At 38.9% G+C, this 27913-nt stretch overlaps 1 protein-coding gene and 1 pseudogene across 2 annotated transcripts in view; both read left to right on the top strand.

Moving 5' to 3' along the window:
• WDR19 (WD repeat domain 19) overlaps positions 1-27913 on the top strand; it is a 97965-nt gene that overhangs the window by 3606 nt on the left and 66446 nt on the right. Inside the window, exons 3-9 of one of the 2 annotated variants that reach the window (XM_045989079.1) lie at positions 78-143; positions 2314-2439; positions 10683-10798; positions 14299-14414; positions 18751-18831; positions 20135-20247; positions 20516-20689. In XM_045989079.1, coding sequence (XP_045845035.1) covers positions 78-143; positions 2314-2439; positions 10683-10798; positions 14299-14414; positions 18751-18831; positions 20135-20247; positions 20516-20689 — 792 coding nt within the window. Of the gene's footprint in view, positions 1-77; positions 144-2313; positions 2440-10682; positions 10799-14298; positions 14415-18750; positions 18832-20134; positions 20248-20515; positions 20690-27913 lie in introns of those variants that run through there. The other variant, XM_045989088.1, reaches the window with a different exon arrangement.
• LOC123931677 lies at positions 24825-25336 on the top strand (annotated as a pseudogene).

The following is a 27913-nucleotide window of genomic DNA, read 5'->3' as shown; positions in this document are numbered from 1 at the left end:
ATGTCAGCTTAATTTTTTAATATACATTTATAAGAAGAAACACTTAAATTATATTTTTATGTTCTAATTGCTTTTAGAGCCGATCATATTGTGAAAATCTTTGATCGCCATGGTCAAAAAAGAAGTGAAATCAACTTATCTGGGTAAGTACAGAGGTAGATCAAACATTTTTCAAGCTTTCTTTCCTAAAAGATAAAAAAAAGCATTACTGCCTTAAAGCTGTAATCAAATAGAATTTTATAACTCATATATAATCTGTCTCTTCTTTTGCTTTCTTCCTTTGCAAAGGGATTTGTTTTGTTTGTTTTTTAATATTCCTTTACTTATTTTTAGAGATAGAACGTAAGCAGGAGGGGCAGAGGGAAAAGGAGAGGGAATCCCAAGCCAGCTCTGTGCTCAGCACGGAGCCCAAGGTGGGGCTCCATCTCACAGCCCTGAGATCTCAAAATGAGCCAAAACCAACTGACTACACCACCCAGGCACCCCAGGGATTTGTTGTTTTATACATAAATTGTTAATGAAATATGTAGCCTATTCATATAATGAAATCATAGCATATGCATTAGAGTTGATATTTATAATCTCCATACTCTTGCAGGGAAGCTTTGAAGTAGAATTATAAATAAATCTATATGAAAGATTCTTATTTAATTATAAACAAGCCTTATTTTGTGCATAGGCAGAAAAGATAAGCCCATATCACTGTACTGTTTCCTCTCATAAATTGTTGGAAAATAGTTGCTTTCACCATACATTTTAACTTTTTTTTTTTTTAGATTTTATTTGTTTATTTGTCAGAGAAAGAGTGAGCACAAGTAGGGGGAGCAGGAGGCGGAGGGAGAAGCAAGCTTCCTGCTGAGCAGGGAGCCCAATGCAGGGCTTGATCCCAGGACCCTGGGATCATGACCTGAGCCAAAGGCAGATGCTTAACCAACCGAGCCACCGAGGTGCCCCTATGTCATTGTTAAACTTTTTTTTTTTTTTTAAAGAGAGTGTGTGTGCTTTCGGCAGCCAGCAGTTGGGGGCGGAGGAAGATGGGGAGAGAGAATCCTAAGCAGAGTCTGAAGATACTAGAGAAAATGAAGACCCCCAAACATATTTTAACATTTCAAAAAATAAAATGACCAAAGTAACTCCCAGTTGTCTTAGTTTATTGTCTTATTTTTTTTTTGATATTTTATTTATTTATTTGACACAGAGAGAGAGAGATCACAAGCAGGCAGAGAGAGAGAAGGGGAAGGAGGCTCCCTGCCAAGCAGAGAGCCTGATGTGGGACTCGATCCCAGGACCCTGAGATCATGACCTGAGCGGAAGGCAGCGGCTTAACCCACTGAGCCACCCAGGCGCCCCAGTTTATTGTCTTATTAATCTGAGTTTGGCTTAGCCAATATCCCAGAGCAGAGTCTCAAAGTGAAAAATAACATCAGAGAAGAAAAAGTTAATTCTCAAGGAAGTTTTTTATAATAAGTTATTTATAATAAGCTCTTTGAAATAATTTTAAACAATATCATATTTAAAAAGCATTTCCTGTTTATAGCTCTTCTGTCATTTTAGTTGAATCACTCGTAATCTATTATGGCATGAATTGAAAACAAGATGCTATAACATGAAATAACATGTGTAATCTAGGTTTTCTATTATTTACAATCCCATATCTACCCAGCCATGATCTGTTTTATGCACCAATTAACTGGATGAAACTCATTTTTTATCAGTACCTTCTTTTTCTCTCTGTAAATCTGAAATAACCTTTCAGCACTTGGTCAAACAAATTACCTCTTGATTCCAAATGTGATTCCTTTGTAGGGGTGCTCGATGGGTTTGTTTTACCAAAAGACCAGGTTCTTTATAGGATCTAAGAAAATCTGCTAACTTACTAGGTGTAATTATATTTAATGTAGTATATGTAAATGATATTTAAAATAGAATTAAATTTTTTTCCCATCCCCTCAACAACAATAAAATATTTAACTTAGTGGGAGCACCTGGATGACTCAGTTGGTTAAGCATTCGACTCTTGGTTTCAGCTCAGGTCATGATCTCAGGGTCATGGGATGGAGCCCCACATCGGGCTCCATGCTCAGTGCGGAATCTGCTTTAGATTCTCTCTCTCGCTTTGTCCCCTCCCTTCCCTGCTTGCACAATTAGTGTTATCTAAGCAGTGAATAGCGAGTTGTAGTTCTTACTTTAGGAAGTTAATGACCTACTCAAAATTGGATGGTCTTATTGTAGATAAATTGTAAATAGGCATTTAAATTTCTTTCCACTACTTCAAGAAAATGTAAAGTGATATTTTGCTTTCTTTTTTAAAAGTATCTGTGTTGCTATGGATTGGGACAAAGACGGAGATATCCTAGCAGTGATTGCTGAGAAATCTAGTTGCATTTATCTATGGGATGCCAACACAAATAAAACCAGCCAGTTAGACAGTGGTATGAGGTAAGAATAACTTTTATTTTAAGTCTTCACTTATAAATATTATTTGTAGGTCTGATGCTAATAATACTGCTATTATTATAAAGATGCATTTGTGAGTTACTTTCCCATGAAAGAATGTTTATTTCTTTTTTTATTGTTATATATAATCCTATTGCGTTTGCCCAATTAATTAGAATAAAATTGTTAGGATTGTAAAATATAAATAGCTTCTTAAAAAGTTGCTTTTGTTGGAACAGATTAAAATGTCCAAAGATGAGACAAAACATATGGAAAATTCTGGAAATGGGATTTGCCTCAGGCATTGCTGGATCTAGGAGTTCTAGGGATGCAGTCAAGACTCTCTCTCCATCTCTGAGCTCTTCCTTTCTCTGTATTGACTTTATTCTAAGTCAGACTCTCTATGTTGCTGCCAACTGTTGGCTTATCTTCACAGCAGTTACACCAAAGAGAAGAGCATATCCCTGTCACCTTGCCAGTGTCCACTCAGCTACTCCAAAGGTCTCTGAGTAGGGTAGACCAGGCCATGGGATTAAAAATCCCAGCAGGTGAAGAGTGGGGTAAAAGGTTCCTAAATGGAAAATATGCTGGGGAAACAGAATAAATTACAGATCTCTGCTAAAATAGAAACCACTTTAACATATGGAATAGAAACATTTATTTACAACTAAAACTTGGCCGTTCAACCTTGAACGAGTTGCTTTACCTCTCTCTAGACCTCAGTTTCTTCACCTATATGGAACGTGTGTAATAATAATATCTGCCTTGTGGTGTCACATGACATGCAGATAGGCCACACACGTGTTGTAAGATAAGATGAAATTTCCAGTTTGCCAAGGAGTAACAACCTGGAGGAAGCCAGGTGGCCATGCAGAACAGGACCAAAGGTGACCTTAGCGTTGTTTCCCTTAACCCTCCAGATTGATGCATGAGGTGTGCGCTCACGGGTAATACTGCCCACCCACTGTGAAGTCTTGCCAGGTTTGAGAACCTTCATTTCTTGCTCTGTCCTTTTACACTTTGGGTATGCATCACTTTTTAGAAAGATTTTACATACTCTGCTCTTCAGTTCAAAAAGAATATTTACAAACATCAAGTACTGGTTCTTTTTTTTTTTTTTTAAAGATTTTATTTATTTGACAGACAGAGATCACAAGTAGGCAGAGAGGCAGGCAGAGAGAGAGAGAGGAGGAAGCAGGCTCCCCGCGGAGCAGAGAGCCCAATGTGGGGCTCAATCCTAGGACTCCGGGATCATGACCTGAGCCAAAGGCAGAGGCTTTAGCCCACTGAACTACCCAGGCACCCCAAGTACTGGTTCTTGAACCAAACTCAGCATCAGTGAGAACACATGCTCACCCAGAGAAAAATGCATAATTAATCCAAGGTGTCTCAGACTGGTGTATGTCTGATTCTGCTATCTAGCTTCCCACAGATCCATTTCCTCACATCATCTCAGAGTTGTTGGGACGTTTAATTGTGCGTCATGGCCAGGCATGAAATTAAGAACTGAATGAATGGTAGATGTTTTTGTAATTATCGAGGTGGAACCAATTAATTATTAGTTTATATTAATATTTAATACCTAAAGGACTTTTGTATATACAAAGTCACACCCCCATATTTGTGTTTTTTTCATACATTTTTTTTTATTTAAAGGTCAATCTATTATACTAAGATACTTAAACACATTTTGAATATCAGTTTTTCTTAAATATACTCATTTGGCAAACAAATTTCCTTGAAAAACTTAAATTCCGCTTCCAAATTTAATTGGAATTTATTCTTTTGAGCCCTTTGAACATCTTAAATAATACACAAAGTGTATCCAAATATAATCATTGCAAAACTTACTACGATGTCACTTAACTCTCTTAAATTATTTTGTTAACACAATGGATTGAGTGGATTAATTTTTACTGCATGTATTTTTATAACTTCTTAGAATTATAGTGGTACTTCCCTTGATCTTCCTTAGAATTATAAGAGTTACGTCCCTGGAGTACAGCAGTCTTTCCAGAGAAAACGTTAAATACAACATCTCATTCATCAACCAGTGAATTTGTGGTTGGCTCATGGGACATGGTTCCTTCTCCCACGACCATTCAGACCTGAGTACTAGTCAGCCTGCCCAGCTGCTTTCCTACTGACCTTCATTTGTCATATCAGCAAGACTTTTTGAAGCCTGGGCCTTTCACATAGGTTGCATTTTTTTCGTAGCCACGTGCATTTCCCTTGAATAATATATTCTTTAAGCTTAACTTGACCAAAAGTACATGTCATTCCTATATATTGTCTTGATCTGAGAGTATTACTGGGAACTGAAGTGTGTCATAGCATCTTACTGTAATTTGTAGGGCCTTCTAGAGGTCTTTTCTCTGAAGAAAAGGAAGATGGAGTCTGTTCAGCTGGTTCTTCTTTGGAGGATATTTGGTTACTTGATCTTCTTGGAACACACTGTTTAACTCCTTTTCTAGTTGGTTGTTCTGTGACTGTTAGTAATGATAAACTATGGAATGGACGGTTGTCACACTACTCTTACGAAATGTGACCGCTGGTGCTGATCCCAACTTGTGCTTCTCATGCAGTTCCTCCTCTCTCTGGCGCTATTTAACTCGCTCACAATTCTTTCTATTCATGTTTTCTCAATCCCAAATAGGATTGAGTGTGTGAGATTTCTTATAAGAAATACCTCTGAGGAAACATAGAGGGGGCAGGTTAGAAAAGCCATCAGACCACAGTGCATGTCTGATCCCTGTAAAGGGGAGAGGGAAGGAAGAAACATTGGGTAGAAGCATCTTACACTGTAGCCCAATTCTAAGTTCAACACGGCCTCTGAGGAGACTTTAAGCCAGAGTTACCCATCAGTAGAACCCTGTGTTTCCCAGAAATGGGCTTCAGTTACTGTCTGGGAACAGCCCACGGGAAGGCATGGCCCCAGCATGTCAAAATGGTGGATTCCAGTGGGAGCCTTCATCAGTTACACTTTCCATAGCTAGAGACCTAAGAGGCATATTCTCATGGCTGTCACACCTGCTCAAACAGAGAAACAAGCACATTGATCTTTTAAAAACATAGACTTAATAGATGAAACCCAGCAGCCTGGGCTATTAGTACTTATTAGAAGTAATTTTCTAACTGAATATGTTATTACATTCATCTATTGTTACAACTAAACTTCTCTTATACTTTACGTGAATTTTTGGTCTTTCATATTATCAGCTTTCTTGAGGGCAGCGTTGCTTTCTGGACAGTAAATGATTCGTCAGTGGTTCTCAAACTTTAGCTGTATCAAAGTGCCTATTGAAACACGGATAGCTGGGCGCCACCCCCAGAGTTTCTCATTCCAAAGGGCTGGGGTGGGATCAGAGAACTGGCATTTCTAAAGTTCCCAAGTGATGCTATTGGTCTTGGGATTGGATTTTCGCAACCACTTTTCTATACCCAATTGTGATTTCTTCCCTCCATTTAGAGAATGAGCTAGGAGTCCGATTTCCCAGGAGTCCTGATTCCATTTAATAGAGAACTATATAAAAGTTCAACCAGTAGGTCTTAGGATGTACTTAAGAACTGGTGGTAGACAAATGTGCTTTCTACCTGTTTCTGAGTGAGCGCATCCTAATAGTGACAGAGGTGGGGGAGACAGGAAGATGGCAGTGGAGTAGGAGAGCCCTAGGCTCACCTCCTCCTGCAAATACAGCTCGATAACTATCAGATCATCCCAAATACCCCAGAAGTCAGCCAGAAGACTGACAGAACAAACTCTACAACTAAAGGGAGAGAAGAGACCATACTAAAGAAGGTAAGAAGTGCGGAGGCATGGTGACGGAACAGATCCTGGCTGCTGTGGAGGGGAAGGAGCCATGGTTGCAGAGAAGGGCAGCAGAGAGCAGAGCACACAGGGGAACACAGATGTAGAACATTTCCCCAAAGTCTTTGGCCTGGAAAGTGAGAGGGTCTGAATTTCATGAATTTTTGCAACCATGGGGGCTTAAAGCCTAGAGTTTTCAATGTCACTGGGCTTGGCTAGGATAGATAGGCAATGCCACACTCCCGGTGAGACGACAGGGATGTACAGCATGGAAACAACATCTAAAGAGACCCCAGGGTACAAAATGGGGTTATCATTTGCTCTTCTCAGAGCTTGTCCCTGAGCGATATTATTCATGGCGACACCTCCCCAGGAACAAAGGAGCAGGTCAGCACATTTCCCTCTCCCGCCACTCAGCATAAACACAGAGCCACCTACAGAAGCAGTGCAGTGTGGAAACTGGCTGCCTAATGCTTATACTAAGTACTCCCTTTGCTTTGGTGGAACTGCTTTTCTCAGTCATGCATAGCTCAGTCCCAGTGTACCAGACCCCTGCCCGGAAGACCAGCACAAACCCCTGCCTACACCGTGTTTCCCCAGCCAGAGAGTGTTGCAGGGCTTAGTTCTGGTGGAGGTGGTGACAGGTCTCATTTCATAATCAGACTAAAAGCACACCTAGTTAAAACTCAGCGCATTCAGGTCAGGAACCAAACATTGCATACAGCAAGCAAGGAGAGCTTCTGCAGGTGACTGGAGGATAGAACAGCTAAAACACAATGGCAGAGTGCATGTGAAAAAAAAAAAAAAAAAGAAAAAGTAAGACCCATCTATATGCTGCCTACAAGAGATTCATTTTAGACCTAAAGACACCTGCAGATTCAAAGTGAGGGGGATGGAGAAACATCATGCAAATTGATGTCAGGAGAAAGCCAGAGTAGCAATACTTATATTGGACAAACTTTAACACGAAGACTATAACAAAAGACAAAGAACGACACTATAGAATAATAAAAGGGACAAGAAGATATAACAATTATAAATATTTAAGCAACCAGCACAGGAGCACCCACACTTTTTTTTAAAGATTTTATTAATTTATTTATTTATTTGACAGAGAGAAAGATCACAAGTAGACAGAGAGGCAGGCAGAGAGAAAGAGAGAGGGAAGCAGGCTCCCTGCTGAGCAGAGAGCCCGATGCGGGACTCGATCCCAGGACCCTGAGATCATGACCTGAGCCGAAGGCAGTGGCTTAACCCACTGAGCCACCCAGGCGCCCCTGGAGCACCCACACTTTTGAAACAATAACAAACATAAAGGAACTAATCAATAATACAATAATCTTAGGGGACTTCAACACCCCGTTTACATCAATGGACAGAACATCTAAACAGCAAATCAACAAGAAAATATGGTCTTGATGACATACTGGACCAGATGGACTTAACAGATACATTTGGAACATTCCATCCTAAAAGAGCAGAATACACATTTTTTCTTTTTTTTAAGAGAGAGAGGGAATCTTAAACAGACCCCACACTCAGTGTATGAACCCAACACAGGGCTCAGTCTCACAAACTTGAGATCATGACCTGAGCCAAAATCAAGAGTCGGTTGCTTAACTGATTGAGCCACCAGGTGCCCCAGAATACACATTCTTTCAAGTGCATATAGAACATTCTCCAGAATGGAGATCACATATTATGTCACAAAATAGGCCTCAACAAATTGAAGATTGAAGTCATACCATGCAACTTTTCTGACCACAACACTGTGAAACTAGAAGTCAACCACAAGAAAAAACCTGGAAAGACCACGAATACATGGAAGTTAAATAACGTGCTTCTAAACAATGAATGGTTCATCTAAGAAATAAAAGAAGAAATTAAAAAGTACATGGAAAAAAATGAAAATGAAAACACAATGGTCCAAAACCTTTGAGATGCAACATAAGCAGTCCTAACAGGGAAACATATAGCAAAGAGGCTTACCTCAAGAAGCAAGAAAAATCTGAAATAAACAACCTAACCTTACACCTAAAGGAGCTAGAAAAAGAATAAAAAGTGAAGCCTGAAGCTAGCAGAAAGAAGGAAATAATAAAGATTAGAGCAGAAATAAATGATTTGGAAACTTAAACAATAGAACAGATCAATGAAACCAGGAGCCAGTTCTGTGGGAAAAAATGAATAATTTTGATAAGTCTCTAGCCAGAGTTATCAAAAAGAAAAGAGAAAGGACCCAAATAAACAAAATCACTAACGAGAGAGGAGAAATAACTACCAACATCACAGAAATACAATTATAAGAGAATATTATGAAAAACTATATGCCAACAAATTGGACAACCTGGAAAAAATGATTAAATTCCTAGAAACAAATAAATTACCCAAACTAAAACAGGTGAAATAGAAAACGTGAACAGACCGATAACCAGTGAAGAAATTGAGTCAGTAATCAAAAAATTCACAACATACAAAAGTCCACAATCAAATGGCTTCACTGGTGAATTCTACAAAACAGTTAAAGAAGAGTTAACGCCTCTTCTCAAACTATTGCATATAGGGGTGCTTGGGTGGCTCATCATTAAGTGTCTGCCTTCACTCTTGATCCCAGGGTCCTGGGATGGAGTCCCACTCTGGGCTTCCTGATCAGCAGGAAGCCTGCTTCTCCCTCTCCCACCCCCGCCCTGCTTGTTTTCCCTCTCATTGTATCTCTCTGTGTCAAATAAATAACTAAATCTTTTTTAAAAAAATTCCAAAAAAATAGAAAAGGAAAAGGGAAAAAAACGTCCAAATTCATTCTATGAGGCCAACATTACCCTGATACCAAAACCAGACAAAGGTTCCACTAAAAAAAAGATAACTATTGGCCAATGTCCTTGATGAACATGAATGCAAAAATTCTCAGTAAAATACTAGCAAATCCGATCCAACAATACATTTTAATTTAATTTATGCACCATAGGGGTATTTGGCTGGCTCTGTCACTCACACCTGTCAGAATGGCTAAAATCAAAAATAAAGAGCAGTAGGTGTTGGCGAGGATGTGGAGAGGGGAACCCTCTTGCACTGTTGGTGGGAATGCAAACTGGCGCAGCCACTCTGGAGAATAGTATGGAGTTTCCTCAAGAAAGTTATAAAAGAACTACTCTTCAGTCCTTCCGTTGTACTACTCTAGAGACTTACCCAAATAATACAAAAATACGAATTCAAAGGGATACATGCACCCTGATGTTTGTAGCAGCATTATCAACAATAGCCAAATTATGGAAACAGCCCGAGTGTCCATTGACTGATGACTGGATAAAGATGTGGTGTGTATGTATCCATGTGTGTGTACATATGTGTATATCTATAGGTATATGCACAGATATATACACACACATACAGACATGGAATATTACTCAGCCTTAAAAAAGAAATCTTTCCATTCGCAACATCAGTGGAGCTAGAGTATAATGCTAAGTGAAATAAGTCAACAAGTGAAAGACAAATACTATACGATTTTACTCTTATTTGGAATTTAAGAAACAAAACAAGCAATGGAGGGGGAAAAAAAGAGGCAAAACAAGAAACACTCTTATCTGTTGAGAACAAACTGATGGTTACCAGAAGGGAGGTGATGGCGGGTTGTGTTGAGAGAGGTGATGGAGATTAGGGAGTTTGGTTGTTGTGATGAGCACCAGCTGATGTATGGAAGTGCTGAATCACTGTATTGCACACCTGAGACTAATATTATACTCTTAACTACTTGGAATTTACATAAAAACTTTAAAAAGTGACAGAGCTGGAAAAGATATGTCCTATTTAAAGTGATGAATTCCCAGTGATTTTTCAATTTAATATGTTATAGGACTCTACTTAACACATTTTTTTTTTTTTTTTTTAGTTTTTTTAAGCGGGGGTAGGGGGGAAGCTGAGGGAGAGAGAGAGAGAGAGAGACTCTTAAGCAGATTCCATGCCCAGTGTGAAGCCCAACATGGAGCTCAATCTTAAAACCCTGAGATCACGACCAGAGCCAAAATCAAGAGTTGGACGCTTAACCGACTGAGCCATCCAGGCACCCTGGAACCTACTTTGTTGTTGTTGTTGTTGTTGTTAAAGCATGTGGCATCATCATCCATTAAGATTTTTCCACATTTACAACTATCAGGCTGACCAAACTGTCTCATCATGACTCGTTTTATGACCTTTGAGGTTCCAGCATGAGGTAGAGTTTGCATTTATTACGTATGTATGTTAGGTCTAACTGACCATAACATCATCTTAGAGCTTCTCCAAAATGCCTTTGGCCCTTAGTCCTTGTCCTAAAGCAGTAAGTTCTAATTTTGTACTGCAGTTTCTAAGTAGATATTAAAATTATTCATGAAATATTTTTTAAAAGAACTACCTGGAGATTATGATTTTGAGTGTTTTAGTGATTTATATCTTAATGTTACAGGGATCAAATGTCTTTCCTTCTTTGGTCAAAAATTGGAAGTTTCCTGGCTGTTGGAACCGTTAAAGGAAATTTGCTTATTTATAATCGTCAGACATCTCGAAAGATTCCTGTGCTGGGTAGGTTATAGCTGGAAACACCGCTCCGTATTTGAGATGCTTTACATAAATGTAATGTTTTATGCCTCAGATTTTTCTGATATCACCAGGGAAATTGTATAGTGGTTAAGCCTCACAGCTAGCTAAACTACAAGATCCCTCTTCACTGTCTATGAAGAATTACTAGGCCACACAGAATAGTTGCTCTAAGGTCAGCCTGTGCCTTTGGACACCAGGACATTAACAGCAGATTGTACCTGTGGACATGGGATAGATAGCTCCTGTGTATATCAGCATGTTAGTAGATGGACTGAAATATTTAGTGACTATTTTGGTCAGAATATGTCTAGATTCTTAATTCTGACCTCTTACTCTCTCCAAACACCAATTGAGTATGCACTGTGAGTTATATTGAACCTCAGGGTATATGACTAGAGGGTGTTTGTTCCTTGTTTGACCTTGGTTCAGGCTCTTTGATTCCCCCAGTCTCTGGTCACTTACCATCTGCCTTCTGAACACCCAAGAAGAAACACTTTGATTCTTTCCAATTATCATAACATCCTGCTGGTGAATGGTGAAATTCAATTATACCCAGGTGGCCAAATAATTATAATTTATTGCTAAGGAAGGAATCAAACTCTGGAGATAAGAGTGCCCTCAGAATACTTGAGAAAGTACCTTTCAATTAAGGACACAATTTATTTCAATTTTTTCATATACATCTCTATCTTTAATATTTATATTTTTGGTGCTCCAGCCAAAAGGTAATGCCATTGATCCATTTGAAAACCTAAACAAAATGTTTTGAGTTTTAAAAATCAAATTTCACCATAAATTGACTATTTGACCTCAGTTAGGCATTTTTTCGTATCCCCCTTCATCTGTAGGAACACCCTACCAGTTAACTTACAGGCCCCAGAAAGTCTGACACTTGACATATAAGAAAATAATCTGTCAAAGCATAATTATTTTATGTCAGGTATTTGTCACATATATATAATTTTATAGGTGATCTTTGTATTTAATATGAATATTGGGTCTCTTCTCAGTCATTTATTATAAAATGGGCCTGAGGAGATTCAGGTTAATTATATGTCTTAGGTCCTTTAGCTAAATATTTAGCTGCCTCTCTCAGAGTTGGTTGTGATTTATGGCTCTGCTTTTTTTTTTTTAAATAACTCACTTTCCTAAATCCAAAGCTTTCCACTTTAGAGAGCCCCTCCATGGTACCATGAGCTGCCAGCATTTCACAGTAACTAAAATCTGTTAACCTTGTTGCATCTTGTACTGATTTACTCCCTTCAGCTAAACCACATACAGGCAGTTCTCATGTTGTGTGACTCATATTATTATATTATATTATATTATATTATATTATATTATATTATATTATTATTCGTTTACTACGGTTTAATTAAATACTGCCAGTCTCTCAATAACATGGTTCAAACTTCAGTTACCATAGTAGATTAACTGTGAGTTAATATTATTTAAATAAGTCAGTATGTGTAAAGTGCCCAGAATACTCTAAGTAGGCACACAAAACAGGTTAACTGATCTTGATGTTAAGGCTAACCTAAGTTCCGAGCCCTGGAACAAAGGGCCATGAGGTATACAGAAAGGAGGAAGAAGAGATTTTCTTCTTCCTTTCTGGGGTATAGAAGGAAGTTTGTCTTTGGCTTTTTCCCAGCTTTCTTTGTGCACTCTTCTTTCCTTCCTAATGCGCATCTCTGTGGGCCCAGTGCAAAGTACGACAAGAGTCCCTTCATCTATGATCACCAAACTCTCCGCCATTTCAGCGTCTTCTCTGAATGGTCCCTTCACGTTTGTGCCCTGGTCTCCTGATTTGAAATGCCATCTATATCCTGACCAGTCCCATACTGATCTCTTCCTATCTCTAGACTCCTGTATCCACTGCTTATTCAACATTTCTGACAAGATGTCCAGTAAACACTTGAAATTTCGTATCTCTAAAACCTTTCTTAACCACAGCTGCTCCTCTCACCGTTGATGACATCCCATCCTTTCGGATCTTGAGACTAAAACTTTAGCATCCTCCTTGACTTTCCTCTTTCTCATACCTTCCAATTCACTTCTAATTTGCCAGAAAATCTTGTAGGCTCTTGCTTCAGAGATTTCCAGAATCCAGCCCGTTCTCACCATCTCTCCTGTTACCACTGGATGTAGAGCCTCGGACATCTTCCACGTGCCTTTCCTCGCTCTCGGAACTGGTTTCCCTGTTCCAGCTCTTTCCGCATTATAAAATATTCTCAAGCAAGGGACGAGAGCAAGCTTTCTGCTCAGTCCTTTCCAGTGGGTCAAAGCCAGGGTCCTTACAGTGGCCAGCCAACACCCGCATGACCTGGCCCTTACAAACTCTGATTTCATCTCGGACTCCTCTTCCTTCCTCTGCTCCAGCCACACTGTCCTCCCCCTAAGCCTGTGACACACCAGGACTTTGGCCTCAGAATCTACTCACTTAACAACTGCTTCTTTAGAACCTACTTCCAGCATAGGTACCGTATTCAGTTCTGTAAGGGGGAGAAAGAATAAAATCAATGTGGTCTCTGCTCTCAAAAAGCAGCGAAAATAGCTAAACTTCTCTAGCACTTTCTGTATGCCTGGCACTCTTCCAAATGCCTGAACTCACTTGATCCTCAATTCGATGAGACAGGCCCTACTATTATCCCCAATTTATGGATATGTGACTAAGGAATAGAAATGTTAGGTAGCTTACCCAGTATCTATAGTCAATGGGGGAGCTGAGATTCAAATGCAGGCAGGCTAGCTCCAGAATATGTAGACTTAACCAATCTACTCCTCATTGTAGAATGAATCTTGAGACTCAAGGATTTATTTATCTGTCTCAGGGCCTTCAACAAATGCACCCGGTGTCAAGTAAATGATTTTTCCCCCCAAAATACAGTTTTTGTACCGGGTAGATTCCTCAATGGGAAAGTCTCCTGATACTTATCACTTCCATCTATCCATCACTTCCACTGGGAAGTATCACTTACTAGTTAAGTGACTCAGTTCTCCACGCCAGTCTCAATAAGGTACATTCAAATTTGCACCTTATTATGACCAGAAATCAAATGTGTTCAAGTTTTACATGAGTAACCCAACCTGAATGTTGAATCTGTTTATACCAAGGTGTCTACCACGCTGTGAAACTGAGTGTAGTAAAGTAACTTGAGTGCCTTTAGTGCTCAGGGTAAGAATTATTGTTATATGATTTGGTTATATGGTAAGCCAACAAACTTGTCTAGGAGCCGAGTATCTCTTCATGTTAGAGCCTGTGCTCATACCCACCTAACTAGTTGAAAATTGTTACATTGCTTTAGAACTTGGTAATGACTTATAAATAAGGTTGCTTAGACACTAACTGCTTTAATGAGACTTAGCATTTCTTGTCTGTTTAATATCGACGGCATATTACCTAGACTTTTAGATTGACAGCATGGATTTTTAAATTTTTTTGAGAAACCCACGTGTCTGTACAAAAATCATCTCTTTTTCAGGAAAACATACTAAGAGAATCACATGCGGATGTTGGAATGCAGAAAATCTGCTTGCTTTAGGTGGTGAAGATAAAATGATTACCGTTAGCAATCAGGAAGGTGACACGATAAGACAGGTAATTCCATATCATCTTTGGTCTGGTGTATTCAAAATTTTCCCTGAAATAAAGTTTGTCTACCAAACTAATCTGTGAAATTTTAAAACTTCTGTGTGGGGTATGTATGGAAAGGACGTTATTGCATACATACCCCATAAAAAGTGTTTTATGTATTAAAACTTCTCTTTCCTAGGAATCCTTTATCTAAATATCTTCCTTTGTACGTTTGCCATTACCTCGTGTTGGCATGAATTATCGGCTCTGTGGTTAGAGCTAGGCTGTATATTTGTGAGATAACTCTGACTTTATATGCATATAGTCATAATATAAATGTCAGTAACTGGGCTCAGAGTCTGGTCTGCCTGATTCTAAAGCCCATGCCTTTAACTGGTGTGTTAAATTGTTTCCAAGCTAACCCTCATTAAATTTAGTTTTAGGAATAAATTTTACTACTGTTCAAATTTCCCAATTGATTAGATCTTCAGTGGCTCCTTGAGGGAATTTGTATTGCCAGTAGCTACTACATAATCTCACCAGTGGGTAATTTTACTTTGGACCACTTGTCATATGACTTAGTATTGCCAGGACAATATTGACTAGCAAAGTCTTTGAATACCCTCTAGGTATATGGCACTGTGCTATGTACTTCAGAAGAAATGTGAAATATGGTCCTGTATTCGTTCTCTATTGCTACATCACAAATTACCCCCAAAACCTAGCAGTTTCAAAACAATATGCATTTATTGTTTTAATAGTTTTTATGGATGAAGAACGCAGGTGCAGCCTACCTGCTTTAAGGTCTCACAAGCCTGCATTATCCTGGTCAAGGTTGGAGTCTCATCTGAAGGCTTGACTGGGAAAAAAGTCTGTTTCCAAGCTCAATCGCATGGTTCTTGACAATAGTTCAATTCCTTATAGGTTGTTAGGCTTAGGATCTCAGTTCCTTTCTGGCCATTGATTAGAAACCCACCTAATTTCATTGTCACACGATTTCTCCATAGAGTGCCTCACCACATAGCAGGTGGTAAGACAAGGAGAGCAGCCACTCAGGACTTAAGCCACAGTCTCTTAATAAATAACCTGATCTCAAAATCATTTTTGCCATTTTCTGTTATGTAGAGGTAAGTCCCGTCCAGCCCACATTCAGCTTAGGAATGGGGATTACATAGAAGGTGAGGATTACTGTGGCTCATCTTAGAAGCTGCCAACCATAGGCTCCTACTCTCAAGAAGACAGAACTAATCATGATAAAACACATGCAACCTTATACCATGATTGCCATCTTTTGGTGTAGCTTATAAGTCCCATAATATCCGAGATGGAGGAGATCAATGCAAGTTGGATTATGAACCTTTAAAACACAGACGATCTGAATCAGTCAAGGTGTAGGATAAATTGTTTTAACAGAGAGTTCCAAAATTACAAGGGCTCTAAAAATATGCTAGTTTGGGTGGTTTTTCCTCTTTCTCTTCCTCATGTAACAGAGACAGGTGGGCAGATCATCTGTGCATCTCTGCTTCACTAGGTGCTACACAGTCCCAGGTTCCTTCCATCTCATTGCTCTGCTGTTTGCAAGGATGTTTTGTCCTCATCTGCATAGTTACCCACACCACATCTGCATTTCCCCTCCAGGGAAAGGAGAAAGAAAGTGGAGTGCAAGAGATATTTAAAGGGCCTAGTCTGGAAGATGCATTTATTATTTCCATCCGTATCACTAGAACCTAGTCACATAGTCACAGTTCACTGCTGCCAGTGAAACCACAAATATCATCCCTGTAATTGTGTACCCTACTGAAACTTGTTTAAGTGGATATTGTAAGATGTTTAACAGTCTGTTGTTCAACCCTAGGAAAATGACATGGGCAGAGGTAAGAGGAAGAACTTATAGCTTGTTCATAGCTTGTTCAAGATTGGCCTACTGACGATAGGAGTTTTGAGAATTTACAGAAAATAAGACTGAGGAAGAACATTGGTTTCTGTATCTGGACAGCTCTGAAAGTTAGGCAGAAGTTACTCAGCCATGTTGAGTAGAACCATAGCATGATTAAACTTGTAATGCAATTAAATTACATAAAATTACATTAAAAAGTAAATTTAAAAATGTAATTAATGCAATTAAGAATAATTAGTATAATAAACTATTTTCTAGAAACCTAAAATTTTGACATTCTATTTTGGTGCCATTTTGAGTAAGAATGGTAGATGTGCAAGTTGAAATGCTTTAGCTCCCCACTTACTTCCTTGTATCCGTATCAGACATCATCAGTAGATATTGGCATCTTTTTCCTCCACTGAATCAGGACATGACCTTACAATATTTTGCTACATCACATCCTAAGAAATAACTACATTCAGTTGTTATTTACATACAAGATAGCTATTTCCCATCACTGATCTCTAAGAAGTGTTCTTCTAGAATTAGGTATACTCTCTAAGTTGTCCTGTGGTAAGCAAAGCATACATTAAAAGTATTGCTTTATTTTGTGTTGTCTCTGAATCGCTTTGAATTCACTACTCTGCAGATCACTCCAGTGTTTCTTGTATAGATTTATTTTTATTTATCCTACTAAGGACTTACCTTGTTCTTTAAATCTGAAGTTTGCTATCTTTCATCAATTCTGGAAAATTCTGTCATTATCTCTTTCAGTATTACCTCTTGCCCTTTCTGTTCTGTCCTTCTGGAGTGTCTGTTAGACATACGTTGGACCTTCTACCTCTTTATCTCTCTTTTTTTATTTTAAGAATTTATTGATTGATTTTAGAGAGAGCTGGGGGAGGAGCAGAGGGAGGGGGACAAGCAGACTCTGTACTGAATGGGGAGCCCGACGTAGGGCTCAGTTTCATGACTCTGAGACTATGACCTGAGATCATAACTTGAGGTGAAACCAAGAGTCAGATGCTCAACCAACTGAGCCACCCAGGCGCCCCTCTTACCTCTCTGTCATATCTTTTTGTCATTTTGTGCAACCTCCTGGGTTATTTACTTAATCAATTTACTTACTCTTTTTTTAATCTGGCTATCTATCTTATTAAGTTTTTTTAATCTTAATGATTCTGCTTTTTATTATTAGAAAGTACTTTAGATAGATAGGCAAATGGGGTTAAGAGATACAAACTTCTAGTTATAAAATACATAAGTCATGAGGGTGTAATATACAGGATAGGGAATATAGTCATTAATATTATAATAATTTTTTATGGTGAGATAGTAACTAGACTTACCATGGAGGAGGTCATTTTGTAATGTATATAAATATTGAATTACTGTGTTGCACACCTGAAGCTAATAGCATATTGTATGTCAAGTAAAGAGTTGATCCCTCAACAACATGGTTGGAACTGTGGAGATTTACTGATATGCATATCTTTTTTGATAAATATAATACAGGACCATAAATATATTTCTCTTACAATTTGCTTAATAACATTTTCTTTTCTCTAGCTCACTTTATTGTAAGAATACAGTATGAAATATACAGAACATAGAAAACGTCTATGAATTGTTTATATTATTGAAAGTAGGCTATTAGTAGTTAAATTTGGGGGGACTCAACATTATATGTGAATATTCAACTGTGCAGAGGCTCAGCTCCCCTAGCTCCCACATTGTTCAAGGGTCAGCTGTACTTTAATAAATAAAGAAAAGTACTTTGTAGTTCTCTAAAAAAATCTGTCTGGACTTTTTGTTTGTTTGTTTTTAAGTCTTTTGTCATACTTATAAGTGCTTTACGTCTTTGGTCATTTTTAAAGTATTTTATGATCTCTCTGCTAGTTCTGTGTTTCTTAGATCTGCTGACTTTTGTTCTTGATGTGTTATGTCTTGTGACTTTTCTCATTTTAAATTGTGAGCTCATCTTCAGCAGGGCTTGTCTGTAGAAATTTATCACTTTAGAAGAGGCCTTGGATTTGTTTTTGACAAACACTCCAAGGAGTTTCTAGCCCAGTCAAAGTATAAATTTGAACTTCAGATCATAATGAAGATAGGAAGGTCTTTGAAATGAAAAGAACTTTTTCAGTATTTTTTCTGACCCAAAGCTCAGCCCAAGTCAAATAGTCTTCTTTATTGTCTCCCTACCAACTGTTCTGGATAGTTACAGCATCAGTTTCTACACATACTTTGGTTTGTGGTTTGCTCTTTGCTTATTTTCCCCGGAAATTTTCCTTGCCTTCTTTCAAGCTTTTCTCTCTATTTAATAAGACATGTGTTCTGTTTTATCCACAATTTCCAGATGTCTGTAGCTATGGGATTTTCAGGTAAAACAGAAGTGAAAAGCAAGTTACTGGTTTTATTATAAATTCAGAACGAATTTAAGTGTTGCACTTATTCCTCGTGATAATATTTCTGTCCCTGCAGACACCAGTGAGGTCAGAACCTAGTGACATGCAGTTTTCCATGATGAAGACAGATGACCGAACGTCTGCTGCTGAAAGCACGGTGAGAATTCAGAATCACATCCGTGTCCAAGTTATTTTGATAATTTTATAGACTATGCTTTCTCCTTTTCCAGGATGGTTCAGAATGTATACGGATAAATAAATTACAGTGTGTCATTTATTAAATTAGTAAAGACTCCAGTGTCTGAGGCATACGTTGCTTTTGTTGCTGTTGACAGGAGCACAGGAAATGAGGACATCTTCTTATTATACTTGGTGTTGCTTTTCTTGGTAGCAGAAACAGTGACACATCCCCTCAGCCACCTCTCACCAAAATGACTAGGAGGAGAAATGCCCAACAGAGGAAAAATTCAGTTGTGCCCTCTCCATCAGAGCTATGGGATATGGACAATTATCCAGGCAATGGCTAGGTTGGAGAAAACCACTAATACAAATATATTTAAATGCAATACTCTTCTTTTTCTTAAAAAGCTATTATTGACTTGATAATGACTTATAATTGATCGACTAAAGGAACTATGTCAAAATGTTTCTCTTCTTATATGAATCCATCACCCTTAATGAGCCCAAGTAAGTAATACACTGTTTTCTCTCCCTCACACAATTACACCTTCCACTGAGAATTACAGTTAAGTATTGACTTGTGTGAGTGACAGAGGGACACTAGTCTAGCTGCACTGACCAATGACCTGCAGGGGGTAGAAAGAATGATGCAAAAAGCCAAGCTCATTTATCCACACTGTGTGGACTGTAATCCCCAATGGCTCAAAATCAGAATGACCTCTTAGGCAGGGAGACTCTGTACTCCGAACATGCGCTCAGTTTCAGTGGAACTGTGTTGGACTTCCGGCCCTCTGCTGCACAGTACTCTAATGAGAGGTACAGAGAATTTTAAAAAATTAATCGACCCAGCTATTTTAGTGTAATTCTCAAAGGTGCAAAGTCAAGAACCTTTTCCAGACTGTGTATTAGTACAATGTATTTTTTAAAGTCACATTGTTATTGTATTAAAACATTTATTTTATTTTATTAAAGATTTTATTTATTTGACAGACCAAGATCACACGTAAGCAGAGTGGCAGGCAGAGAGAGAGCAGGGGAAGCAGGCTCCCTGCTGAGCAGAGATCCTGGTGCGGGGCTCGATCTTAGGACTCTGGGATCATGACCTGAGCCAAAGGCAGAGGCTTTAACCCACCGAGCTACCCAGGTGCCCCTGGTTAAAACATTTAATGTAAACTTGGCTCATGGTTTTCATCAGTTAGCTTCATCTATTTGAATTTGCTTATTGGTCTTCATGAAATCCTGAGTAATTCATTGCACAATCTCTTAATCTTTCCTGGCAGATCAGCGTGGTGGTTGGCAAGAAAACACTGTTTCTTTATAACCTGAATGACCCAGATAGTCCAATTGATCTGGAATTTCAGCAGCGCTATGGGACCATTGTCTGCTACAGCTGGTACGTACAAGCAGCTCATTACCAAAGGATGTCCCTGTGTTCCTCCTTACTCATTATATTTAATTTTTGCCCATAGCATTTGCACTTCTATATGTAACATTTTCTGGATTGTAGTCTGTAACTTCACACAGAAGACAACCTAGCATATTATCTGGTCCTCGACAAATTATGTTCTGTAGTTCCTTACTTCTAATGTACTTGCTGATTTACTGTGTTGCCAATGATAGCTAACCTTCCTCTTACTGTACCGTTGCCTTTGTCCCTATAGGTATGGTGACGGCTACATCATGATTGGTTTTTCACGTGGGATTTTTGTGGTCATCTCCACTCATATTCGAGAGATTGGTCAAGAGATATTTCAGGCTCGTGACCACAAAGATAGTCTAACCAGTATTGCAGTCTCACAGACCCTTAATAAAGCTGCTACGTGTGGCGATAATTGGTAAGTTACACTTATAAATTCCCAGGAAAGCTTATGTAAGGAATGTTTAAGAGATTCCACAAGAGGGATGCCTGGGTGGCTCAGTGGCTTAAAGCCTCTGCCTTCGGCTCAGGTCATGATCCCAGGGTCCTGGGATTGAGCCCCATGTCGGGCTCTCTGCTCCGCGGGGAGCCTGCTTCCTCCTCTCTCTCTCTCTCTGCCTGCCTCTCTGCCTACTTGTGATCTCGGTCTATCAAATACATAAATAAAATCTTTAAAAAAAAAAAAGATATTCAACAAGAGTTTGATAGCTAGTGGGAATCTCTCAGCAGAACTCTCCTGCACTCTTAAAACATGTTTGCAATTGGAAATTTCTAAGATTCCTGCTAGAACACACAGGCTAAAACCTAAAATGCTAAATGTTTACCAATGACAAAACCTAAAACAGAGAATGCTTGAAAATCAATCTTAAAATAGGTAGTTCCAGTAGTGTGGAGTCAGCACACTCCACCCTGTCCCTCTCACTAATTAATTACAACCATAAAGCCGGGGCAGAATGCATGGAACAGCTCTTTAAGGACTCTGGAAAGTAAATAGTAGATCGAAGAAGAGCAGAACTTGAAGTGCCACCGAGGAAAGAGCTCTGGAAAGTAACCGTCTAAAGACATTTGTGAACTCCCAGGTTCACTCCTGAGCTATATATGTGTATCTCATCCTGAATATACCAAAGACTTTGAGAACTGAACTAAGGAATAGACCCTAGTGCAAGTCCTGGGGACCACAAAGTGGGCAGAACAGGGACATATCTGAATACGACTACAAAGCCTTTGAAAATGGAACTGACGTCAAAACCACAACCCACAGAAGGCTGGTTGATACTCATAGCCTGAACCCAACTGGTTTGATTACTAAAAAAAAATTAACCTTCTCCATGGGATTTAAATAAGATGCAGGAGTCTCAGATGTAATGTTCAGAAGGTCCAAAATAGAACCCAAAGTTACCTGACATAGGAAAAATCGGGAAAATTTCAACTCACTTGGGAAAAGGCAATCAAAAGATGCTAGTGCCAAGATGATGCAGGTAGCAGCTATTATAAACACACACACACACACACACACACACACACACAGATGGAAATATAGTCTTAGAAAAGAAAGAGAATCTAGAAAGAAAAACTAAATGGAAGCTTTTAGACCTGAAAAATATAATTAATGCAGTACTTACTAGCAGAATGGAGATCATAAAATGTCTAGACCAAAAGAAATATCCCAGTGAGCACAGAGAAAGAAAAGATTGGAAAAAAATAAACGGAGCCTCAGGGGCCTGTAAGACAATACTGAAATGTCTAACATTTATGTCGCAAGAGTCTCAGAAATAATGGCTGGGAACTTCTCACATTCGGCAAAAGACATAGACCTGTCTATTGTAGAAGCTCAACAAATCTCTAAAAGGGTAAGTCCAAAAAAAACCTAGCTCAGACGCATCATAATCAAACTGCTAAAAACTAACAATGAAGAAAAAATCTTGAAAGCAGTTAACGAACAACATTTTAAGTGTGGATTTCTCACCATAAGCCATCAAGGCCAGAAGGAAGCATCACGACTTTCTAAAGTGCTGAAAGAAAAGGACTGTCAGCTGAAATTCATCACCCAGGGAAAGTATCCGTCAGGAATGAAGTGAAATGGAAACATTCATAGATGAAGAAAAATGAGAATTTATTGCTAGCAGACCTGCCTTAAAATTGCTAAAAGAAGTTCTTCAGATGGAGTAAAACAGATGACAGAGGGAAATTGGGGACGTCAAGAATGAAGGAAGAGCGGGCGCCTGGGTGGCTCAGTTTGTTAAGCATCTGCCTTCAGCTCAGGTCATGATCCCTGAGTCCTGGGGTCGATCAGCTTCCTGCTTAGTGGGGAGTCTGCTTCTCCCTCTACCTTTCTACCCCATCTTGTGCTCCCTCCCTCTCTCTCTCAAAAATAAATAAATAAAATCTTAAAAAAAAAAATGAAGAGAGGCAGAAATGGTAAATAGATCATTTTTTTTCCTTTGGAGATCTTTAACATATGGGGCTGTTGAAAGTAAAAATGATATTATTTGATAGTGTGTTCAGTGTTTAAGATGCAGTACATATGACGAACACAATAGAAAGGGGAGAGGGTCAGTTAGGTGTCTGCCTTTGGCTCAGGTCATGATCTCAGGGTCCTGGGATTGAGCCCCTGTGTCATCCAGTAAAATATTGATTCTAAAGACCTTCTGAGATGTTAACTATGTATGCTGTAATCTAGAATAACCACTAAAAATATTCAGAGATATATGCAGAAACACTATAATAAGTAAATTAAAATGGAATACTGAAAAATGTTCAAGTCTAAAAGGCAGCAGGACACAGACCTGTACCCCTGGGGCTAATAATACATTATATGTTAATAAAAAAATTAAAAATTATATTTAAAGGGCGCCTGGGTGGCTCAGTGGTTAAAACCTCTGCCTTTGGCTCAGGTCATGATCCCAGGGTCCTGGGATCAAGCCCCACATTGGGTTCTCTGCTCAGCAGGGAGCCTGCTTCCCTTTCTCTCTGCCTGCCTTTCTGCCTCCTTGTGATCTCCGTCTGTCAAATAAGTAAATAAAATCTTTTTAAAAAATTATATTTAAAAAAAAATTGAGCCAAGTTAAAAATAAATAAAAGGCAGCAGGAAAGGAGAAATGAGAACAAAAGAAACAACAGAAAACAATAAAACAGTGTATTTAAGTTCAGACAAATCAATTAATTATGATTTGTGTAAATCATGTGTAAATCACACATGTAATCAATGTGTAAATGACAATGCTATTGGACATAGACAATTAGAGTAGAATTGTTAAGTGACCCTATTGCCTGTTGAAACTCACTTCAGTGTAATGATGTAATGAAACAACTAGGTAAAAAGTAAAAGGATGGAAAAAGATCATCTAAAAATAACCAAAAGAGAGCTGGGTGGTTAGGCAGGTATCAGACAGAGAGCAAAGAGAATTACCAGGGATGAAGAGGCATATTGCATATTGACTAGATAAAACAATGCTAAGTGAGTATGCACCTAACAACAGAGCCCCAAAATAGAGGAAGGAGAAGCTGGCAGAACTAAAGGGAAAAATAGACAACAGTAATAGTTGAAGTCTTCAGGGCTCCGCCTTCAATAAGATGTGGAACCAGACAGAAGATCAACAAGGAAATAAACATGTCAAATTGACACTTAACTAAGCAGAGTGCAGGGTGCCAGGTCACAAGCTGTGTGGTTCACGCAAGAAGAAGAATCGAAATAGAAAAGTTCATTATTCACAGGTTCTGGAGGAAGTAACCAGCCTGTCTTGACCTCAGAGAGAGGTCAAGGCCCAGTGCAGACAAAAAGACACAAAACTTGGGGCACGTGCTTTCCATAGGGTTTATGAAAAAAACAATAGGGCCCTGAATAGACTGCTTTCGGGTTGCCAGGGTGAGGCCAGATTGGTCAATTCTAACCAGAGTATGGGGTTTTGTTAAGTCCCAGAGATTTTATCCTAGGGGCATGTAAGGTAAATACGTGCTGGGAGGCGGGGAGACTTTTGATCACAGGGACTTTTGGGGAAGTCACATCAGGATCTTACATCTGCTTGGGACTCTGCGAGCTGCTCTCTAGGGCACCCATTCGTAGGAGGGACTTGTGTTAGGTCACTGCAGGTCACTTGGCCAAACAGGGTGGATGCTGAGGCAGCAGCAGCACGGAGGAGCTTAGCTAAATTTCTCAACAGACTTGGACAGCACTATAAGCCCACTAGACCTAACAGACATCTATAGAACATTCCACCCAACAACAGAATCCATGTTTTTTCTATGCACCCATGGAAAATGCGCTAGGGTAGCTGTATCGTGAGCCATGAAACCTCAGCAAATTTAAATTGAAGTCATGCAAAATGGGTTCCTTGACCATAACGTAATCACACTTAAATAACAGAAAAACATCAGGAAAATTCAAGGAACACTTGGAAATTAACCATTTTTCAAATAATTCGTGAGTCTATCTCAAAGCAAATTGAAAAATACATGCAACTGAGTCATGATCCTCCAACGCTGACTCGCACACCTCACTCTAGCATCAGACCCAGCCTTCACTCTCTCCCTTCTTGCTCCCGGTGGCCCTGAGGGTGTGTGGGCCAGGAGTGGCCCCAAATAGTAGGAGGCGGAGGGGTAGCAGGTGTGCAGGTCTAAGAGTCTGCTTCTGTGCACTCGTGGCAAGAATCGAGAGGAGCAGGAGACTGCAAGGATGGGGCCAGGAGCAATGGCGTCCAAAGAGGAACAAACAGTAAAAAGTCTCAACATGGACAATTGCCAACCAGAAAACAAAGAAAAGGATGAAAAGGATCAAGTTGCTAATAAAGGAGAGCCTTTGGCCCTCGCTTTGGAAGCTGACTTGTGTGTGCCTAGAGTAAATCATAGGTGGTTCCATGCTAGGCATCCCATCCCACAGTATAGGTGGGACATGATTCAGGTCTAGGAGAACCACAGGCAAGGATGAGAGAAGAGAATATGGAAAGGATTAGGAGGGTCGGGGGAGGTGAGCCAGCTGAAGGAGAAGCAATGCAGTCGTGATCTGGGGGCGGTTAGCATTGACCCTCCTCAACATGACCATCACGAGGACTTCTGCCTTACCCCTTGAATCCTGATGTTTTGTTTCCTGAAGTTAATAGGAAGACACACTTGTTTCCTAAATGTATATGCTCTCGGTGTAACTTCGTTATAAACCTTTTGTGTTACGTGTCTCTTGTGGGTCTCCTATGACCAGCTTCTACTCAAATGTCTTTCAGCTCAATCTGTAAGATTCTGTCAGCAGGGAATTTTTACTCTATTGCATGGAAAGATGTACATTATATATTGTGAAGTTAATAAAGCAGTTTAAAAGACCAAAAAAAATCCCCATACAACTGAATAAAAATGAAAATGTAACATATCAAAATATGCTATACAGCTAAAGCAGTGCTGAGAAGAAAACTTGTAGTATTAAATGCTTATATACAAAAGAAAATAAAAATCTCAAATCAGTAATGTAATCTAAGTTCCTTCCCCAAGAAACTAGAAAAAAAAGCAAAATAAGGGTAAAGCAGAAGGAATAAAATCATAAAGAGCAGAAGCTGATGACAGCATAGAATAGGGGAAAAAATCTGTAACAGCTGAAATTGATAAACCTCTAGCAAGAATGACAAATTAAAAAAACAAATCAATATCAGGAATGAAATAGGATTATTACTACAGGTGTGGAAGCTACAAACAACTCAGGAATTTGACAATTTAGAAGATTGGAAAAATTCTTTTAAAATCCACTATCAAAACTCAACCCACATGAAACAGATAATCTGAATCAGCCTATAATTCTTAAATTGAAGAATAATTTTACACCCCTTAAAAATCTCCAGGCCTGATCAGATGCTTTCACTGGAGAATTCTTTTTTTTTTTTTTTAAGATTTTATTTATTTGACAGAGATCACAAGTAGGCAAGAAAGGCAGGCAGGGAAGGAGAGGAGGAAGCAGGCTCTCCGAGGAGCAGAGAGCCCGATGTGGGGCTCGATCCCAGGACCCTAGGATCATGACCCAAGCCGAAAACAGAGGCCTTAACCCACTGAGTCACCCAGGCACCCTCACTGGAGAATTCTATCAAATATTTTTAAAAACGATTCACACCAATATTACAAAATCTTTTCAGAAAGAAAAAGTGGAAGGAACATGTCTGAACTTATTTTGTAAGGCTAGCATTACCCTAATATCAGAATCAAAGAAAGTATTAAAAAAAAAAATTAGAGACCAATCTCTCTCATGAACTTGGACACAAAATCCTTGACAAAACTTAGCAAGCTGAATTCAGCAATATATGAAAAGAATTCCACCTCATGACCAACTGGAATTTATTCCAAGTACGGAACACTTATTTACATTAAAAAATCAACAAAGTAACTATACCAACAGCTGAGGAACCATATGATCATATCAGTTGACACAAAATATTTCGTAAAATCCAACACCCATTCATGATAAAAGTTCTCAGTAAGTTAGGAATAAAGGGGAATTGCCTCAACTTGATAAAGAACGTATACAAAAAAACTTATAGCTAATATGATACTTCATGGTGAAAGTCTGAGTGCTTGCCCCTAAGACTGAGAACAAAATAAGGACCCCAACTCTCACTACTCTAATGCAACCTAATATTAGAAGTTCTAGCCACTGCAATAAGACAAGAAAAGGAAATAAGATGCATCCAGTTTGGAAAGAAAAAAGTAAAACGATTTCTATTTGTAGATGACATGATTGCTCATGTAGAAAATCTCAAGGAATCTACAAACAAGAAACACCTAGAACTAAAACTAATTAATGAGTGCAGCAAGGTTTCAGAATGCAAGATCCACACACACAAATCAATCACGTTTCTATATACTAGCAACAAACATGGAAACCAAATTAAAAATACACCATTTTTAATCACTCTGAAGAAAATGAAATACTTAGATATAACCTTAACAAAACATGTAGGGGTCTGTGTACTGAAAATTCCAAAATGCTGTTGAAAGACGACCCAAATAAACAGAGAAACACACAGTATTAGTATATTAAAAATAGTGATACCATCAAATGCTGGGAAGGATGACAAGAACCTAGAGGAGGAAGAAGGTTAAGTGTGTTTATAAAACGACAACATAAGGGGTCTTTGCGGTGATAGAACCATTTATTCTATATCCTGACTTGTGGCGATTTGTGATGTTGGAACTATTCTGTATTCTGACTGTGGTTGTGGATATATTCTATATCCTGACTGTGGTTGTGTATCTCAAGAATCTTACATGTGATAAAATTGCTTAGAACTAAATACACACACACACACACACACACACACACACAATGAATATAAGTAAAACTTGGGACATCTGAAAAAGGTTCATGGATTATGTCAATGTCAATATTTTGATTATAATATTATCCTATAGTTTTTCAAGATGTCATCATTTGGGGGGAAAGTGGAGGGAATATACAATCTCTGTATTATTTCTTACAACTGCATATAGATTTACAATTCTACCAAAATAAAAAGTTAAGTGAAAACAATGAGAGGAAATATATAAAGGGAAAACCCTGGGAGGGCAGAAGTGAGGAGAGAGGAAAGGAGCCAAGGAAGAAAGATAATCATACAGCCATTAGGAACTAACATTGTGCCACACAACTTTTATTGGCTTGAACCCACCCATCCTC

Source organism: Meles meles, chromosome 2 (genome assembly GCF_922984935.1).
Source record: "Meles meles chromosome 2, mMelMel3.1 paternal haplotype, whole genome shotgun sequence".
Classification (NCBI taxonomy): domain Eukaryota; kingdom Metazoa; phylum Chordata; class Mammalia; order Carnivora; family Mustelidae; genus Meles; species Meles meles.
This window is presented reverse-complemented; position numbering and strand designations above follow the sequence as displayed.